General features: G+C 40.5%; 2 protein-coding genes across 7 annotated transcripts in view; one reads left to right on the forward strand and one right to left on the reverse strand.

The window, feature by feature from the left end:
* The window catches only part of SATB1 (SATB homeobox 1), a 91,820-nt gene extending 76,983 nt beyond the window's left edge, over positions 1-14,837 (reverse strand). For all 6 annotated transcript variants that reach the window (XM_072925694.1, XM_072925692.1, XM_002196727.7 and 3 more), the window contains exon 1: positions 14,702-14,837. The gene's annotated coding sequence lies outside the window, so the exon portion shown is untranslated. The remainder of the gene's footprint in view (positions 1-14,701) is intronic.
* Positions 1,526-20,802, forward strand: LOC115493557 (uncharacterized). Its single transcript, XM_072924249.1, has 5 exons — positions 1,526-1,576; positions 12,029-12,100; positions 13,882-14,299; positions 14,359-15,031; positions 15,621-20,802. Exons 1-5 carry the CDS (start codon positions 1,526-1,528, stop codon positions 15,943-15,945), a joined length of 1,539 nt encoding a protein of 512 aa, XP_072780350.1. The 3' UTR covers positions 15,946-20,802.
* Positions 20,803-21,154: the final 352 nt, after the last annotated feature.

Consider the following 21,154-nt stretch of genomic DNA (forward strand, 5'->3'; position numbering starts at 1 on the left):
GAGGAAAAGGACACTGAAGATAATTTAAGAGAAACAGAGCTGATTAGAATAGAGCAAATATGATCTGGAGCGAGATTTGGGACTAAAATACCACCTTATAAAAATGATTACCAGATATGACAATATAAAAACCAAATAACAACGACAAAAGATTAAAATCTTTCAAAATAACTTTTGCTTTGGTGTTCACAAATCATTCTGTTCCTGGTTAAAAAAAAAAAAAAACAAAAACAAAAAACCAAACCAAAACAACACAATGTTTGGATTAAAATGAAGTGATTAATCTAAAAAGCAGAGATGGTGAATTAAAGAAGCAGGGAGATAACAATCTGATAATACAGGAGCACAGAAGGCCTAATAATGATATTATTACGCACATAACCAAACACTGACAAACAAATATTCTGTTAATTATATAATCGTGCATATGCTTCCTATGCTTGAGATAAATGATTATGGAAAAGAACTCTCTTCTTGAAATTGCATATATGCACTAAACCTTATAAACTCCCTACCACATGGATTAATCTAATTCCCATACACCACTTATGCCTGGTAAAGTGTTTACTACAGACTTGGAAAGCTGAGCGTGAAACCCTTGCTTTGACTAGAAAGCACGAATTACTGAAGGCTGCTACATCTTGACAGATAGACAACAATCAGATATCTCTTATCAATACCGAACTACTTGGAAATAATTCAAGATACAGATATCTGATTTTCATTTGACCTATTCCAATTTGCACTTCACTATGTCAACTTTGATATTAAAATGTTCAGCTAGAATAAAAATATTTATAATAAAAACATATATAAAGAACAGAAGATGAATAGATATTGTCATGGATACATATGCAGGCAATCATTTAAACACGCGGCAATAGTTATATCACATTTTTCATAGCTTCTAGTCAACGTACAGCAGGCAAATATATGCTTAATAAAGGTTATTAATCCTTAATAAAGTTGTTGCACTGTTTTTATTATATATAAACGCATTTTGCCCTAGCTTATGTTGAAATAAGACAAATTTTTAAAGTTGGGCTGCGTATTTTCAACCCCATGGTGAATTAACTCTCGAGCAGCAGTCTCAGTAGCTGCAAAGCAAAACAAATTCTCCAGTGTGGCATGCTGCCTCAGTGCCTCCTAAGGTCTCTGTTCCAATATTTTCTTGTTCAAAATAAATTAGGAAATATGGGCCCAAATCTTGAGGCTTGGCTCTTGTGCAATGCAAACAGAAATGACCTGGCAGCAGAGCAAAACCAGCATGGCTGTGTATTCTCTTTTATCAGATTTCTTTGGGGAGATCAGGCAGATTGGCTTTTACATATACGTACTTCTGACAATGCTGCAGCCCTTTGTGCAACCTGTAAGCACTACCCCATGCTGGAGGTCATGCAGAGCTGTGCAACAGCAGTGGGAAGCTGGGAAATTCTCTTCAGTGGGAATTTGAATGCATTTCCTCCACTGCAAGGTGTGATGGGTGCACATCTATGGGTAATGGTAACCGCTGGACAGCAGGGCCATGGCAGTACCATTCCGTGGCTTTCTGAAGGTAAACATCTGTGGCCGGAAGGTGGGTGACGCCCCAGAGGGCTTATGCCTGCTTGCCACGTGGGTTAGACAGAAGTGTGGGTGAAGGGGAAGGATGCACCCCACAGTCCTTTCCCACGTCTGCCTGTGCAAACCTCAGCATATCACCGCTGTTGTGCCAGTGCAGTCTCACAGCCGTACAAGTTTTGCGCCTCGGACTGAAGTTGTTTTTCAGCCTCCTCAGACTAACTTCCCCTTTGCTTTGCCCTAAGCAACAATAGTTGCCTGACACCGCTCAAATGCTTCAACCAACCTGACTGCGGCAATCGCAATTTACATACGACCCAAGAATCCAATGCACACCAATGTGAATCACAGCATTCTGCGACATCCCCCACGCTGAACTCAAAAGTTACATACCAACCTAGATTTTTTTGACTGCAACCTGCCCCAGCCTGGATAGGATGCCTGTCAAAAAGCAAAAGTGCTATGAAATGAAATTCATAGCACTGAAAGGCATCGCGCACAAGCTGTCGTCCCCTCTCACATTTTGCATGAGCAATTTCTGCTCGTTTGTGTTCTCTCACACACCATGTCCTGAAACAGTTACGTAAAATGAATATTTAACTTAGGATAGTCAGCTGTATTGAACTGCACTTTATTGGTTATTAAGTGAAGTAAATTATCCTTACCATATTTGTCAGAGGTGAAAAACCTACATATATGGCTACATGTAATGCATTCATTAGTTAACAGACCCCAAGGCTCCTGGGAAGTATCAGATATCTACACAGTGTCCCATGGTGCAGCATTTTTTAGCTGGATGTCTCAGCTGGCTTGCAGATATGTAAAATCATATACAAATAGACATCTCCCTATTGATTGCCTCTGTGATGAGGCTCGTTTACTCCTGCAAATATTATCTGCAATGTACTTCAATCATGGAATCTTTTTTTAAAATGGAGTTGAATAAGAATATGCAAAATGTGATTTTGGAAAAAACAAGTTACTTTTAGTCAAACTACTGCACCATTTTGTGCGAGTCATTTCATAGCTGTATGTCTATTTTGACTAAGATACTTGTGCAACTGAAGTAAATACATACTTCTGCAGATGTGGCCCCAACAGTTATTTCAGTTCACCTCTTGGTGAGTCATGGAGAGGCAAAATACTGGAAGACAATTGTGGAGTAAAATCCAACAAATGTTTGGCATGATGTAGTGAAGGGTGAACAAGAGCGCTAATTAGAATAGTTAGTCTTTCACCCCTGGTTGCCACAAGAAATCTTAGCTGCTTAAAATTGTAATAGAGAGGTGCCCACTTTCCCATAAAAGATCACAGCAATCAATATTAATGGTTAATCACATAAATCTTACTCTGAAATTGTACAGTCTCTTGCCTGCTATGTGGACAAACTGAGTTCACTTTTTGCTATCAATAGTAGGACATCAACTCCCACAAACACTACCTATATGTTATTTAATATAAGCCGTTATGTTTTATGACTGTGGACTTCAGAACCACTTCAAATAAAAAGCTTCAACTTTAAAAAAAGCATTTTGAAGACCATATTCTCTTCCATCCTTAACGCTAGACTAGGACCTTGATAAGTTATGCTCATAATTTCCATGTGGCAACTACAGCCAACTACTTCCACAAAAGAAAATATATTAAAAAGATGCAATAGAGCTTTATATAATAATATTTTATGCAATTAGGCAGCTTGAAGAAAGGAGGAAAGTTGGCATCTTAGGATCAGCCAAGTTTCCCATGTCATAAATATATGTTCAGCAGGTCACTAATTTCACAGCTTTCTCCCCAGAGGTATAATTTTTAGGTCTTTCATGTGAAGATGCTTAATGTGGGACACTGAGAGATGAAAAAAGAGTGTTTCCTGTTAAAGCCCTCATCATCACAGCACTGGATAACTCCTAGGCATGAGATGGGCATATAATTGTTACCTAAAAGAGTCAGTTGATAAGTGGTTATTTTAGGGATGTGTCTGAATAGCTCTATTAATTTAACAGTATGTAAATCATGATCCCTGGACATAAAAAGCCACAGTTCCTGTTATTTTTACTTGTTAAAAGGAAAGTTACACCAAGTTACCTCCAAAGTGTTTTTCAATGTTGTTTGCAATTTTTTAACTGGTTCTGCTTATTTCTTTCAATTTTGTGACTAATTTTCCCTCACTTCCAACCACTGTGCTTCTATCCCAGTTAGTATGCTTTTACTAATACAGAAATTTGATCCAACAATTCTGGGTAAGGATGAATATCACACTGCCCAAGCAAAGCTTTGCATTACGGTAGAAAATATCTGCACTGTTGCACTTAGCCCTACAGAGGATTATTTAAGTATTATTATCTAGAGCTTAGATGTTCATTGTAGAGCTAAAACCACAGTGAGTTCTTATATAGGGATTCTTCACCAACAGGAGAATCATCTCTGTCACTGACCTGATCGTACAACTAAAAATCTAGTGACACAAACTGAAAACATGGAAGAGTTTTAAGTCGAAGGAAATGGTTAGAACTGATTGATGAATTGAACTATGTCAAACTTTCATTATGAAACACAAAACCACATGAAATGTCCTGTTTCCAGTTTCATTAACTCAGAACTCTGCACATGTTCTGCTACACTTTTTCTAAGGTTCAAAACCTTTTAAGTAAAACTGTGCATCTAATTATGGCCAAACTTGACAGGAGTCAATATTCACTGTACATGAAATACATGCAAAATGTGTGGTTTTGGTGTAAAACAAAATGAAAGTTGGTGGTTTTGGCCAAATTAGCATTTTATTCTAGGGCTCCTTCCAATCTCAAACTCAGATGATTCCACAGTAACAAAGATTAAATGAGTTTTTCAGTTCTTTTCAGGAGCAATTAGCTGTTAATATTCAGCTCTTTTAAGGAACAAGATACCTGTTAATATTACCAGGTGCTAACTAAAAAAGGTTTAGCATATGCAGTGTTACTAAGATAAAGGTCATTTATATAGGTGTCAGAGTATGCCTAGTTTAATGCAAACAACATAAAGCAAAACCAAGTAACTTCAAAATGTCACACATACTTGTTCTGATTAAAGAAAAAAAACCTGACAAAAACACCAAAAAAAAAAAAACCCCAAACAAACACACACACACAAAAATAGAAATTAACAAACCTATTGAAGTATTTTATGTATATATTTGCTTAAAGCAACTATGTTTCTAGATTTCCTGCTAAGTGGCTACAATGGAAACTGAGATGGAGAGCAGCAGTTTGAAACTCACTAGCATACAGTATTTTTAGGGCAAAATTAGGTTAATATTTATGATAGTAATTTGTACTCATGAAAACACTTGAAATGTCGTAACAGGTGTGTAAAAAGTTAGTTCCTGTGTTAAATGCAAACATTTGTGGGGAAAGATGTCTTCTCTGTAATTTGCTTCTGACAGGTTATACTACAAACTCCTTCCTATATTTATTTGATTTTTCCTTCAGAAATGTTGATAAAATGAAAAGTTCTGGAATATTCTGCTCATGACAGATGCAGTACATTCTCTCAATTCATTTTTCCTTTATGGATATACAGATGGAAAACCTCTCTGCACCGCATCTGCAAATGTGCCACTTCCAAAGTGGATGGGGCCAGGTGAAGAAATGATCCAAATTATTATAGTCATAGAAAAATAACATCCAAATCAACTTACTCCCTTATTTTTCAAAAACCTTCAAATACAAGCATTGCTCAATATGCTGCCACAAATTAACTCACATCTAAGCCCATGCTTAAAACTCTTTTAGATACTTTTGTATAAAAAGAAAAAGAAAACCTATTCAGATCTTCATTTACTTAATACCAAGTGGTCATTGCTGTGGGCATATCAAAAGAGTTATTGTCATTTTTGCTTGATTGAGTTCTGAAAAAATCTTTCCATGACCAAAAAAAGTATTGCATTCAGTCCATACTGAACTTTTTAAGGAAAAGCAGTAAAGCAATCTACTTCATTGTCAAATGATTGAAAGAAATTTAATTAATGCCTTTGGTGGGAACGCCTATATAAGTATCACAATCACAAGAATGTGCATATATGCATATATGAATACATATGCCCAGCCGCAGTCTACCCTGTTGCTTTAATGTCATAACACTATGGTCCATGAGCAGCTGAAGGCAAAAATGAACTCCTATAATTTAAAATATCATGCTGACACAATTTTAAGGTCAAATTACATTGTGTAGTTTATTAGAAGATTAAATGCTTGCTTCATCACAGGACACTTCAGCCCTAGAAAAGTCAGGCAGTATAGAAATGCGCACAGACAAACAAATTAAAAATAGTAAGTTATAAACAGGGGAAAATAAGTTTATGCCACACCAACAAAACCAAAAAGAAATAAAAAAAAACCCAAACTCAAAAAGCAAAAAACACAAAGATGCATGAAAAGCAGTATGATATGTTAGATGTTTATCTATACATAAGAGACAGGTGTCACAAAAACAAAACAAAAAAATCACGAAGCTAAAGAGAAACTTTAACTCACCAGTTTCCATCTGTTATATCTGAATTCATGCATAATTGATTATCCATGACTGGTAAGTTCTTTTTTTTCACTAGCCTAACACAGTTTTCTAAACATTATGTGTTAAATCACCACCAAAGTAAAGGGTGTTTGAGAAACCGTAAGGGCAGAATAAAAATTTTTTAATGAAAAATAACATGTCAGTTAATAATAGAGCTGACCTATGTTTAAGAGAGAAATTTTAATCATGTGCATATTAAATATTAATAACCTATTCTGTTATTGTTATAATAAGGTTAAGTAAGCTTCTCCATGCTTAAGGAAAGAGAAAAAGTAGGAATATATAACAGTGAAAAAAAAGCACTGAGAAGCAGAGACATAAGGAAAATGTGTCAACAATAAACAAGAGGAAATGAGAAAGAAGGAAAAGATGAAGGTGGAAACTAATCTCTATGTGTCATTATGACTGCCAGAGCACTGGCAAAGCAGCAGCATCCTTTTATTTCAATTTTAATCATTTCTGAATTTTAATACCCTGCTCCTTTTGTAATTCTCCTGGCATTCCCTATATGCATCCATCCCAGCCAAAACACCAGTGTAAATTAAATGGCACACAACCACACCACTGATGTAGTTCTCCCCATAGAACCAATTGAGTGACCAAAAAGAAGAGAAGGTATGACTACTTTGTATCCCCACAGACTACTGGCCAATTAAGTGGCTTAATGTTCTTCAATTCCTTTAATTTTAAAAAGAAGGGCAGTGGTTAGGTAACCCAGCAATATAGAGCCATTAAAAAAAAATAAAGCAAGCCAGTAGTAATACAATAATCAGTGACCATCAGGGCCTGGAAAAATGAGTTTGCTCTCACTGGCACTAAGGAGCATCACATGATTATTTAATTACAGCTCTAATTTTTGTCTCGTGGATGGCAACATATCAACAATTAATAGGGCAAATAGAGGAGACTGCATTTTTAAAGAGACAGAACCTATATGAAATAGTGCTTGGTAATGCAATTTATCAGACAGTATAATGCTTCTTACGGCATATCTGTCATCCTGCCAAACATATAAAGAAATTCTACTGGTTCAATTCTCCTGCATAGTATCCATAAAATTCTTCTGGAATGCTTAGAAAACAATAACTACACCTATGAGTATCCTAATTGTCATTTTAAGCAGCAGTGCAGAAGTCGGTTACTTGTAGGGCTCGCAGCCCAAATAAAGTAGTGGAATCACAAGTTTCAAATGCAAACACGCTATAGCATTTTCTTGAAAAGACTATAGCGAAAGTCATCAGGAATGGCAAAGATGATTATAGTATTCAGTGAGTCAAGTGAAGAAAAACGAAACAGAAAGTCAATAAAATACAGTCAATGGGACAGAGATTGATTTTGACCGATTGACTTTACTCTGAGATTTTCTTACAAAGCATACCGAAACTAGGGGCTCAAAACCTGTATCATGTTGTTCCTGCACAGAACTGCTAGATAAGAAATGAAAAACAAGACCTAAAAGAAGATGTATGATACATATTATCAACTGAAAAGCTCTGCTTTAAAACAGTTTAAAACAGGTTTCCCTTGTGCCTCATCCTGCAATGATGGCAGTGCGGAACCTAGGAACTGTGGAAAGTTCACTATATCGAGAAGCACTTTTCGCAGTTACTGGAAATATATCGAAAGAAAAACTAATTTTATGCACCTTTTTGCAACTGTACTTACTTTTCCATAGCAATGAGTGGACCAAGCTACGAACTCCATAAATTTATATTATCTAGTGTATGTTTCAGAAAATAGTCAATATCTAACATAGCAAAAGCAAGCTCCAAATTTCCTCTCAGCAATAAACTGTACCTGTGAAAAACCTACCATGCTATGCTTAGACATTTTTTTAATCCTGCTTCTCAATATAAAAATTAGACATGCTTTTTCATTTCATATTGTAAAATCTACCCTTTGAACAAGCAAAGAAACGCTGAGTTTGGGCCCTTGCACAGAAAAAAACCCCACTGCTAAACAGCAGTTCAAGTATTATTGCAAAAAGTGTGACTAGAGAAGTAGTACTATTACAATAAATGCTCCATTCCTTCCCAAAATTGTGTAAAATTAAGTTGTTTTCATTGAAGTCATGAACATTCTGGATTAGAGATCTTAATCTATAATCTTAAAAAGAAAGCTGGCAAGCAAGAGCTTGTATGTAAAAGTAAATATCATTCTTTTTATGCACTGGTTACTATACAGATAACATGTCTCACAAAGACTGTAATTAAATGTCTAGTGCAGAAGTAACACTAAAAAGCATACAGTATTATTACATTACAATGAATCCTTAGAAGCTAAAATTGTCATTTTTAAGTTTTAAGATGCCTTTAATTATTCTTGAGACTTCATATATTTATCAAGAAAGCCCACCTATGATGAAAAGCACTAATGATTTAAAATCTTTCTAATACTGCTCTCCACAAAAATATTAATTTAATCTTTGATTATAAACATTTTAAAACTCAGTCTGGAATTCCTCTCCACTTCAGTTTTTGCCTTTGGTCCTTCTGAGAGCCTGCATGCATGCACGCTCTCTCCCACTCTCTTTCACCTCCTCTCTTCTCCGTCTTTTATTTAATGCAATAGAAGTAGGAATATAGGGTGTGTATGATGTTTAGAACTTTCCTCCTTTTCATTGAAAATGTTTTTAATTACCTGGCTATTATGACAGACATATATTCTAAGTGCAGTAACTGAAAAGGAAATACCTTTCTCATACCTTTGCATGTGGGTTTGAGTTCAGAGCAGCAATTCCTGGCACTTCTGCTGAAAATGTTTTCCACTCTAGGACTGATTTACAAGTATAAAGAATTACTTACTCCTTCACTGTTCTATGAAACACGTATACTACTAATTTTATAGCTGGGTAAATAAACCAGGAGCATATTAAGGCCGCATTTATAAAAGGATAATGTGCTGTAGCTTCCTTTTCCTTCATATGAAGTTATGTGCTGAGCATTTTCAAAATCAGGGTTACAGCATCAAAGATGGCAAATATGGCATGGACAGTTATTAATCAAAAATTACACATTTTTTTCAGGGCTGAAACCAGAACCAGGAGTAAAGACACCAGAAAAGATTATGAGACAGTCCTCCAAACACAGGTGGTCTGAGTGCATCACCACTTCGTCTAGCGAGCAGCAAGTGTAAGGACCCACAAATGATTGCTGCTGGCCAAATAAATCCTGTCAGAGCAGGATCCCAGGAAGATGAGATGCACTTGAGGTTTAAAGCACCTCCCTCATCTCCTCAGGTCACATCATGTCATAATGTGCCACGGGAAAGAGATAGAGCAGATAGTCCCTGAAAGTTATGTAAGGCAAATGCAGCTGACAGACGTGGCCCATCCTGATGTTTTGCACCCAGGTGCAGCTGGGGTGACAGAGGCCCATCCACAGGCCAGCAAAGCTCCTCTGCCTCTCTAACCTGCAGTTCACAGCAGCAAAGCACGAGGTAATGAGAGATAACTTCTGTGAGCCTACAGCTGTGCAGAGGTGCCACCAGCAGTGCTTTATGACAGCTCAGAGACAGCAGTTAGCCTGCACTCGAGTGAAAGCAAGTCTTACAGTCCCCATCCCAGCAAACACAAATGCACAGTGTTTCACAGGGGAATCAATCTCCAGAGAGATTGCTGTGCGTTGGTGTTCTAAATAAATAGCTGCAAGGTGGACCTTGGTGCAAATACTAAGTGTTAGTGTGTCCTTGAGCCCATCTGAATGCCTAACATTGATCCTTTACAGGAACAGTGAAAACCAAGCTCTGTAGTGACACACCAGTGTGCATGAGAACAAAGTCAGGCTCAGCAAGTTTAAAAGGAAATATTTAGAATTCAGACAGTGCCTGAGGTATGTTACTACACTCTACTACTGTACTCTACTATTACTATGCCATTCCTAGTACACTGCACCAGATAAAACAGATTAAGAGTAGGTTACAACTGACACAGGGCACAAGGACCAGTTTAGAACATATGTACAAGATCAGTGCTGGCAAGTCTCCTTAAAATTAATCTCTAACAAGACTTAAACCTACTGAGAGCAATGCTGTGCAGAAACCATGAGAAAGCTGGCTTTTGCAAAGCAATAGAATGGCTAGCCATTATGTAATGAAGTGTTGGTGATAACTGTGGTAAACTTGATGCCACAGGATGGCAAATGTTCAAAACCACCAGCATTTTTGAAGGGAACATCATAGTATAGCCTCTTGGAAGTAACAGTTACAAGTTGTGGTCAGGGCTGTTGACAGTTCATGATACCACAGCCAAGGGAACTGACCAACTAGCCAACTTAGTGTTAGGTATAATACTTTTGAGAATCTGAGGGAGGAATTAACCTCTCAGGTAAAAGTTATTAATGGAGTCCTTCAACAGAGAATTTAGAGAAGCTTTTTGCAAACTGTGAGTTATTCTGACTGCAGTTATCTTCAGTTCAAATTCCAGCTATTTGGACTCATCACTCCAAGATTAAAGGTAACATCAACAGGGCTTTCTGAGACTGACTTTATAAAGTTGCAAAGTTTCCATATAGCAGGCAGTAAGAACTGTAAGTTACTCTTTAACCGTCAAACTGTTTTACTTCTTTCTTTTTTTCTTTTTTTTTTTTTTAGACTCAGTAGCAACTTTGTGACAACTAAAGTTTAAAAAATGCACTTGATTGCATAGTGACAGATTTGCAGAACATTTTTCATCACACACACATATGTGCTTTCAGTTATTAATAAAATGCTTCTGCCCTTAATCTGCCATTGCCTGAATATACAATTACAGTGTCTTGGATAGACAAATACTGTTAAGGAATTCTGTTTTCCCTGTTTGAGATGCAATTCAATTACATCAAGTAAAACTGAATACTATGTCTTTAAAACTGGCTTCGGCTTGCCACAGAAACGAATACTGAATCACTTTTCTATTAAGTTCCTCTTAGAGTGGAATGATAACAAAACTTTCTTCTCTTCCTCACCCCCACCTTCCTTTTTTGCTTGTTTTAAACAAGGAAGAGCCAGCTGCCCTGGGTAACACCACAGGTAGATATTAAAATGGAGACAGCCATTATTTAGTGGCGACAGGAATATAAATACAGGCACTAACCTATAAACTGGTGTTTACTTCAGGAAAGTAAGTCATATTTTTTCCTCTGATTGCCGTGCTGTCAGTTTAATGCAGCGTAAATAAACAGTAGGTGCATGATAGCTTTAAGTAGAAAGTGTTCATTCCACAAGAGGAGCAGATTACTGAAGCCTGATGCCTATAACGGCAAAAACAGAACTTCCATTTTACCTGGCTAAGAGACTTGTGGCTTTTCTATTAAATTAATTTGTCAGAATTCTATGAAAAATATTACGCACTCAAAGAACTTTACAAAAAACATTCATTTTTGCAGCCCTCAACTTGAACCATTTGAAAAAACAAAAGCCAATCACTCCTCTGTAATTTCATCATCCCATCGCTCTAAATGAAAGCTTTATATAATCAACCTAATATAACAGAAAATAAAATGATATATGGAATTGCCTATACTTTGAGTTATTTTGTTCTTATAAATATATTCCCTGACTGAAAGTAAAAAAATTCCCCTTTGGAAAAAGCAATGATGTCTGAGAAGATTGTATATACACTCTACATCTATTAACATAAATTATAAGAAAGTAAAATGTTCCAGATGTGTTTAAACTGTTGTAGAAGGAAAGTTTGTGGCTTCACTGGATATATATTAAATATATCTAGAGAGAGCAACAGCAGTTATATACAAGAAAGCAATAAAATGCTTCACTAGAGTCTATGTTAAAATACCATAGTTCCTAGAAATATGACTAAAACATTTCAGAAGTCGTATTTCCTCCAGTTTTAATTCAGAAATCTACTTTAATGTATTTTTCTATATATTATGAACTATTTTATTAATAAAGTAATCTTCTTAATTTTCTTTTTTTTCAAATACAGCTGGAAACCTACGGAATTACTTCAAATTCCTCTGACAATACTTTGACTAAAAAAATAGGTGACATTAAAAAGGTAACAGTACTTTGAAAAACCAAGTAGTTGATACATTTAAAGATTTGGTGAGGTTTTTTTGCTGGTCTTTTTTTTTAACAAGAACACCAGACTTCATCTGATTATCTTCTAAATGGCAGTTTCACACATGTAAAGCCCTCTCTATCCCAAACCTGTAATGTGTGAGAAACATTTTCTTTAGAGAAACCTCTCTAAAGAGGTTTTCGTGCTGCAGGGGTGGATGTGCCCACGTCCTCAGCAGGGCTGAACGTGGTGGCTGGTGCCTGTGGGATGCTGGCAGGGCTGCAGGCAGGGCTGATGCTGCCTTGGGAAGCACAGCCACACAGGGCAGGTGCTCATCCTCTCACCCGCTGGGCCTACGCTGCAAACCAAAGAGGTGCCCTGCTTGTGTACAAGCTGGGGCTGGCGTGGCAGGCTCTCTCTGCTTCTGATACTGCCAAAGCACTATGTCCCATCAGTGAGTTACAGATCGACTCTGCTTCACACTGCTTTCTCGGGAGCACAGCAGCAGGTTAGGATTCACACGAGTCGCTAAAATAGCATGAGAGGGGAAACTGCGAGAGTTACTTTGCTATTTAAAGTATCAAGAACAAAGAATATAAAAAGGAAATGGCCAGTTTTTCAAAATTCATGCACAAATTCATGCATGTTCCAGTAAACTATTTTGCATACAAAGGACTGATTTATTACATATTTGAACTTGTGGGAAAAAGGGAAGGAATGCACTGATTCCTGAAATAACTCTACAGCCTTTTTGGAGGCTTTGCTCTTCTGTGCTCTTGTTCTACTCTGAACAGTTTTATTGCAGGGACAGAGGAATTCCTTGGAGTCAGTTGTTTTTTTTCCACTAGCTGTACTGAAGAGTGGGCATACATAGCATACTAGCCAAGGATTTTAATTTCTCTTCTATTGCCTTATTATGTGTGTGCACTATCTGTTCTGACGCATGCTTATATGTGAACACGTTGCATTTTCTGCCTGCTCATTTTTTTACCTACTCTACGTTATTTCACATTTCCTTGCAAAACCATTGCTTCAACTTGAAAAGCAAGGTAATATCCATAACAATCTCAAATAGAAAGTGAATTAGAAAATGAGTGTGTGTATGTATAAACATATTAAAGAGCATATAGGAATACGGGACTGGAAAGAGCATTCTCAAATTCTACAAATACTGCTGAAAAGTAATTAGAAGATAGAAATTGAAGAGAACATGCTATATTCGTGTCTATACACTCTACGCTTACAGTTTCAAGTTGTTTTTGAATAGTGCGCCTGATTTGACACATTTCTATCTGGTGATTGTGTTAAATGCTTGATAGTGAAATATCCAAGCATTCCTTGTGCTAACTACAGCTGAAATTTTACACTTATTGTAACCTTTCCTAACAATGTGAGAAAAACAGAGTAAATATATTAAATTTGTTTCACAACAGATGCTTAGGTTGTTAATATTTAAGATGCCTATTCATGCTATTCCTGTCTGCACATTTGTCAAAAATGTAAGCTTGAATGCTAATGTTTGCCAGCAGACTACAGCAGACAAATATATGAATGCGCTGTACCAAAATAATATAAAGTAGAAATCAGGGGCCGCTACTAACTCCCACCCAAGCAGCACGGACCAGAATGAAAGGGCACCTCCAGATCACACGTCTCTGCATCTGAATTTGTGAATTATTTTCGCAGAATCGCTGCGCTTACTTGCACGGAGGAGAGCTTTTCTCAGTTTAAACTCATTTCAGCTTAGGAGCTGGTGCAAAGTGTTTCAGAAAACTTAGATTGTAGCGAAGTTTCTCCCGCAGTCAGAAAAAGCTGGAGACTGGCAGAGGGAAACTCCGGGTCGGGCAGGTGCCTGTCAGGAGCGCTCCCCCCGGCAGCCGGCGGAGACGACGACAAAGGGGCGAGGATTTAGCAAAACCTCGGGTGCCGGGTTCGGAGACGGAGTGGAAAAATCAAAAGTAAATCCTGGAGCACACAGACGAGCTGCTGCCGCTGCTCCCCGTGACAGCGGCAGCCGCGGGTCGTGCCGCGGGCGGGCGGGGGGGACGTGCCACCCACCGCCACGGGCGCGCCCCCGGCTGGGGCAGCAGCGGCCGCTCGGCCGCCCGCGCAACCCCCGCGCCCCGCGGAAGCGCCACCCCGCGACCCCCCCGCCCCCCGCCCGCGACCCCCGGCCCCGCCGCTTCGCCCCGCGCCGTCGGGGGCGCCGCCGCCCCGCGCCCGCCGCTGCCGGGAGGCGCGCGAAGCTGGGTAAGAACTTTGCCAAACTTCTGGGGTTTTTTTCCCTCTGCCCCCACCCCCACTTCCCCCCGCTCCCCCCGTGCCAGCGGCGGGTGAGGCGGCAGCGGGCAAGGGAGCGGAGCGGAGCGGAGCCGCCGACCGGCAGCGGCGCGGCGGCAGGTGTGAGCCCGTGCCGGCCGGGAGGCTCCGGCAGCGGCAGCGCCCGGCGCAGCCACCCGCCCCGCGCCTCCCTCCCGCCCGCCCTCCCGGGCCGGCACAGCCGGGTAAATCGCCGCGGCGGGTGCCCCCGGCACGGCTCCGTCCCCCCCGTCCCCCACGTCCCCGAGGAGAGACGCCGAAGGAGCGGGACCAACTCACTCATGGGAGCGCGGCGGGCGAGGCCGGCGACACCTCCGGCTTCCGAGGCGCCGGCGAAGTTAATTGCACTGAAGTTCAAGTTGTCTTTTCACCCATCAGGAGTGGGCGTTTAAAGGAAGGAGAGCGAGGAGGAGGAGGGGGAGGGGGGAGAGTCTCTCTCGCTCGCTCGCTCTCGCATACACACGCACACACACACACACATACACACACAGAGGCACACGCATGCACGCACGCACACACACACACACGCACACGCACCCGCCCGCTCGGCTCCGCTCCCGAGCTGCCTCAGCAAGGAGGAGCCCGGACGGAAAACACCAGGGCAGCAAGGTACCGGCGTGGGGCAGCCCTGCCTCTGCCTGCGTGTGTCTGTGCGGGTGTGCCTGCGCGTGTGCGTGTATATGTGTGTGAGCTGTGTGTGTGTGTGTGTGTGCCCGCGTTCCCCCCGCCTGCTGCCTCGTACGGCCCCTCCAGGCGGGGAGGTGCGCGCTGCCCCCGGGGAGGGGGCGGCGGTGCCGTCGGGGCAGCGCGGCCGCTGGAGGCCGGTCCGACTGGGGCCGGGGTCCCCGAGCCCCGCGCCGCCCGCTCTGTTCCGCGCCCGCTGCCTCCTGCCTGCGCGGCGGCGGTGGGAGGGGGGGAGAACCGAGCGGCGGCTGGGGCGCAGCGGTGGCGTGTGTTTGTGTGTGTGCGCGGCGGCTCCTTCCTCCGGCGGCTCCCGGCCCCGCGGGGCGGTGGGGCTGACTTGGTGGAAGTGCCGGGGGATGGTGGTGTGCGTTTACCCATGCCTGCCGCGTCCCCCTTCTCCCCGGAACTCGGGTCGAAACCCTCCACCGTCCCCGCATTGCCTTCCCCGGCACCGCGCCCCCGCCCCCTTCTTCCCCCTTCTCTCCATCCTTCCCCCGCTCCTTTATTTCCACAGCTGTCCCCGCGCCCTCTGGCCGCCCCCCGCCGCTACTCCCAGAGCCCCGGCGGCAGCCCCTTTGGGGCAGGCAGCGCTCCGCGACTACCCGCGATTTGAGGTGGCTGATGGAGAGAAGCTCCGCTACCGCGCTGGCGGTCTCCGCGGGCTGGGGATGCCCGGGTGCGGGCAGGCATCCCCCGGAGGCCTCTGCCTGCCGGCAGTCCCGCTGCCCCGTCGGGCCGGGAGCGGGGCCGAGTCCCGCATCACTGTGCTACTCCTGCCTGGTGTTTCACCTGGCACCACGTGCTCTGTAACGCTGTTAGAGAATTGCCTTTATTCATGAAACTTCTCCTAGGGGAAGTACTTTTCTCTCCTTTTTTTGTTTTTAAGACCTTCTTTCCCCTCTTCACTGATGTAGGATTGGAAGTGGAGCTACTGGAGAATGAACAATGAACGCATGTTTCCCTGAAAGCTGAGGCTGTTTCTTATTCCCTAGGAGACTGACAAGAGAGGGGACCCCGGATGTCAGCCCGATCTCCGTTTTTTATTTGTCTCAACTTTGAGGCAGATTTTGTCTTTCAGCTCTGGGAACTGACAGGTACAATTCCCATAGGCACCTTTCCATCAAACAAGACCAAGGCCAAGAAGTTGATTTGTCATTGCTTTTCCTAGTTAGCCAGCAGTATGTCCTTCTATTAATTGCTATTAGTAACTTAACCTTGTAGCTCAGTTATTGAATAATCATTAATCCATGGAGGATACACAAGCCCAAAGGTTAATAATAGGAATAGCAATTAATAATATTGACCTTGCCAGTGGGGAGAGTATTTTCGTCACAGTTATTAAAAGGCACTACTATTTATACTAGGTACAGTGGTGCGAATTTGGACTCAATATGTTGAATACCAAATTACTGCAACAACACCAGAAATTAATTCACCCTTTTATCTCCATGTTATCAGTCCTCTGACTTTTTCTCTGCTTAAAACATATCATCCCCTACTCTCTCATTTTAAATAAAAATCCTAGGTCTTTAATAAATTCTAACATTTCCACTAGAAAATAACATTGAGCTCATTTACACAGATAAGAATTTATTTGCCTGCAGCTGATTTGTTGTAGTGCTTTGGACCTCTTCATTTCTCAGAGAGGACTTAGCTTTTTTTGGTCTTTTGATACCATGGGGTAATAAATAGGAGATCAGTACAAAGGGGACATTCACTCTTTTATAGGTCCAACTTTCCACTCCCTGGAGTTGCCTCCTTGCAGAGCTACTCTGACTGACTGACTGACTAACCTACATCCTTCTATTGTCAAAGACCCATCTCCTTTATTTGTATCACATTTCTGACTGGCTGGTCAGTAAGCCCTAATAATAATAATGTTTCATGTCTCAGAAATCTAATAATCAAGTTACTCATTGCTACAAATTGCAGCTAAGCTATTTGGGTTAGTCACGTTATCCCCACTTTAAAGTCAGGGAAACTGAAACAGGAAAATTAACACATTTGCCTGAGGCTACACATGGATTTAAGACCAGATCCAGAACTGTAACTGAGTTTAGACCAAGCTCCCTTTTAAAGATCCTCAAGTGCACTATTGAAAAAATCTCTTTAAAATAGAAATGTAGCATAAACCTTATTTTTCATCAACTTTGTATATTAGTCAAAACACACACACTTTTTTTAAGGTCACATTTTGTTTTTAACAGGTAAGGTTTATTCAGCTTTTTTTAAAAAAAGTGTGGTAATACTTTTCAGCTACATCAGGCAGTTTACTTTGGAAACAAATATTTAATACCAGACTGTGAGCAGTAATGGGAATAGAATTGCTTGTCATTGGGCTGCTGTAAACAATATTAGCTAAATGTTATGATATTGTTACAAACCAACAAGCTATGATGGGAAGTCCAGCATTAGTACAGATAAGGTGCTCTTGCTTACCCAGTGTGCACTGGTTTTCAGCATAGTGCTCCTTCAGTGCTTTCAGTATCAAAATACCTAGTATGAGTCTAAACACTGAAATACATATGGGACAACCGTATACTGTGTTTGAGAGTTACGATTTATGTCATTAAGCAGTGAGTTTTACAAAGTTGTGTCATTCATGTCACTGAAGCAACACATATACTGCCTGCCCTTTAGCTGTGGCATGTCATCAAAGCATGCCTAAAAACCAGATGTACAATATAACTTTCCTATTACTGACACATAGATATTTCCTCTTCCTCAATTTCCCCCCCTAGATGTTTCCTTGCCCAGCCTTCTACATGCTCAGAAAGGAGCTATAGATGCTAAAATGCTTAGAAAGGAACTACAGAAAGTCCTGTTCATCCTGCTCATCCCTGATGTCTCGAATTGTGCAGTTGAAAGCCTATACAGAATAAGTATACATTCTTTTTAAATTATTTTTTTATTTATGCTGACAGCTCCTTTCTGAGCATTTTTAGAGTCCTGATTTGAGAGAAGTGGGTGCAGATCTCATTCAAATAGTCATTCTCCAATACCATTAGCATTACCTGCCAAAAATGAAAGTGACATATGAATCACAATAAGCCACTCATGAATTTGTGGATTTAGAACCTGCCAAGGAACAGCAGATACACACACGATTTCAAAGACCCATCAGTTTTAGGTACTTCCAGCAGTGTATAACAGTACATTTATCCAAAGACCATCCTATTGATGGCACATCCTATAAGGCCTATAGACATAACTGATTCCAGGGAAGGATAATACTAACTGAAAATATTTCTGTTCCAGTCTTTCTTTTACAAGTGAGGTAATGAAAGTGACGAATCTGCTAATCATAACCATGTCAGAGGCCCTTCCTGAGGTGCCCCTCATTGAAGTGCCACTGTGACATAATGATGTGTTGGTTTTGTGTGAGAAGAGCTTTAAAATCCTCTGGGAAATATCACAGTTGCTTTCCAGTTCCTTTCAGACATGTAAATACCTTTATGTTTAGACATGAGTACAGAGGGGTGGAAAGTGAAGTTCAGCGAGGAGTAGAGTGGGGTTAAAAGAATCCACATGGATCCAGAGACCAAATACATATATATGTGAGCTTTTTTCTGTATCTGATATTACCTGGGGCTTGAAACGAAATGTTCATTTCCAAGAAGAAACGCTGTAGGAACGTGTGCCTACTTGAAAGGTATGTTGACCCATCGTTGACAGAGAAGGCCATCTTCTGCCTGAAATTATACATGAGGAACAGAACTCTCAGTAGTGCTCAGATACTTGTGTCGTTCTCAAGTAATATGTACATTATCAAGAATGGTTTATTTCCAGCTTGTAGTGTGTGGATAATGCTATATCAGTGAAAACCACCACATGCCACCTATCATTCTTTATAATTGCTTGCTTTCATCATGGTTTGCTTAAGCTGAGCACATCAGAAACTGAAAATAACATTTGGGTATTTTTTCCTTCTTAACATACAAAAGCTCCAGCCTACGTTTTGAAAACTATTTATATGGTATTATTTGTGAAACATAGCAAAGAAACCTGCATATTGGCATGGAGTACACATGGATGTCTCAGCAGCTTGATGAAACGTTAAGACTTGGTTTGAACTGTGTTCCAACTAGTTCTAAATGTTATCTGTTGTAGATGAAATTGATAATCAACAGTTACAACCATGCTGAAGTAGCCTTCTGTGCATACCTTAAATGCAAGTGGCCATTGCCATCTGTGCCACAACCTTTTTTGATGTTTCATTTTGCTAGTAGCTCAGTGGAAGATAGTCAGATGTCTTTTTTTGAATATATCTTTAGTGCATTTCTGCAGTAGGTTGGTTATTCTACTCTTTGTTGGTTAGACACCAATCTCTTGAGCTCAGGCCTATATGACCTTGCTACTTGAATGTCTATTCTGAAAAGTTCTTTACTGAAGTGGGCATCATGTAAATAATAACATATTCATTTTTCTGTCTCCAAACTAGTTTAAGTTCTCTCCAATCATACAGTGAAGGTCCATGTTTCCAGGCCTTTATGCTACACAGTACCTCAGTCCATTTGGCCTCTCTCCAAGATAGTAACTGCTTTCTGCTCCACATCTCTGTTACAGGAGGTCTTTGGATTACCTAAAAAACCAAAGTGTATCCTGTAGATTTCCTTGTAAAACTTTGCGTTTTGGAAAAGTAGATCAAGTTTTTGCAGATGCATCAGTGATGTCAGACTCACTTCTGTTTTGCCTGGCTGCTGTCTCCTTCTTCCATCTGAAAGTCCAAAAGTATAACTTTTAAAGGATTGAAGGAGATATATCAATATTTGTGTGAACCACTTTTACTGCATGTTGTCTGTTCTCTTCTACTTCCACTTGGCTGCTTTTAAAAATTCTGTTGCCTGTAATGAGACACTGCCAGATTAAACCAGTGAAGATAAACCAGGTGACTGTCTACTTTTATGAATATAGGTTGTGTATAATAAATTCCGTTTTTACATCTATGCAAATTAAATCATATGATTCTGACTACATGCATTTTTTATCAAATATGGCATATATTTCACAAATTATATTTAACTTGTAGTCATGTTGCAATTTTGAATACCTAACTAGGAATTACAAGGTGTGCCACTAGATCTTAGTAAATAAGTGTACAAACCCAGAGTAAATAGGATAAATTTAGCTTTTTTTTTTCTTGTATTCTTGTTAAATCTAGTGAAAAAGCTCTTTCTGCTATAGGTGAAAATATAAACACCTCATTACTGTGCTGTTTAGAGACAAAAGTACACTTGGTTTCTAGAAATGTAAAGATTCTGTAAGGGCCTAAAGAGAATGTGCCCAGAATAAGGAAGTTTCAGAGAAACATGTCTTTGGTTTGGAGTTTACAGTATCTAGTTAATGAGGCCTTTTATTAATATTTCTTTCACAGAGTAGCAGACATCAGTCACAATGTCAAAATAAACATTTTACTTCTCCAAAGTTAAATTTTCACCTGAGGAATATTGTGAAGTGAAAACGGGATTTAGCATAATTCTTCCTGTGGACAGACAGGGCAGTTTAAGTGTGAAACCCTAAGCCTTGTAATATGATTCCCAACCATAGGTGCACCAGACTTTGAATAATCAGTCTGTCAGATAAGCTGTGACAGGCATTATTCTGTGAAGGTAGCCACTCAATGCTTTCAATGTTGATGATCTTCAGTAACTGCTGCTGTTTTTTTCCTAAATAAAAAGATATTTTGGGAGCACAAAGATGTCTCTGTCAATACTTGTGTTTTGGTCAATAAAAGGATGTGGATGGTTGAAATGTGGGAATCGGGTAGAATTCAAACATGTGAACAAACAGCTGTGATTCACAAAACCTCTTCTAAGAATTTGCCTAAACCTCAAAGCACTAGGTTTGCCTTAGAGTTAGTTGCTTTTCCACTTGGGACTCCTAAGTGGCCGTTCAGGACTGTTCATGCCCACCCAGGTCCTCTAGACCTGCAATGTTATTCTGCCTGAGTGTCTTGGTCAGCTTGGCCCCCTGGTTACTCGTGGAGTGTGCCCCAACTCCCTGACATGACTGCATTTTTGACAAAATGCAGAAGGGTCACTGTGGTAA

The sequence above is a fragment of the Taeniopygia guttata genome, chromosome 2, assembly GCF_048771995.1.
Source record: "Taeniopygia guttata chromosome 2, bTaeGut7.mat, whole genome shotgun sequence".
Classification (NCBI taxonomy): domain Eukaryota; kingdom Metazoa; phylum Chordata; class Aves; order Passeriformes; family Estrildidae; genus Taeniopygia; species Taeniopygia guttata.

Excerpts from the sequence above, each read along its gene's own strand:
- LOC115493557 (XM_072924249.1), top strand. The coding sequence starts at position 1,526 with ATGGCAGTACCATTCCGTGGCTTTCTGAAGGTAAACATCTGTGGCCGG. Across the intron at positions 1,577-12,028 it reads TAAACATCTGTGGCCGGAAG|CTGGAAACCTACGGAATTAC; the intron begins GTGGGTGACGCC and ends TTTCAAATACAG. Across the intron at positions 15,032-15,620 it reads GAAAACACCAGGGCAGCAAG|CTGTCCCCGCGCCCTCTGGC; the intron begins GTACCGGCGTGG and ends TTATTTCCACAG.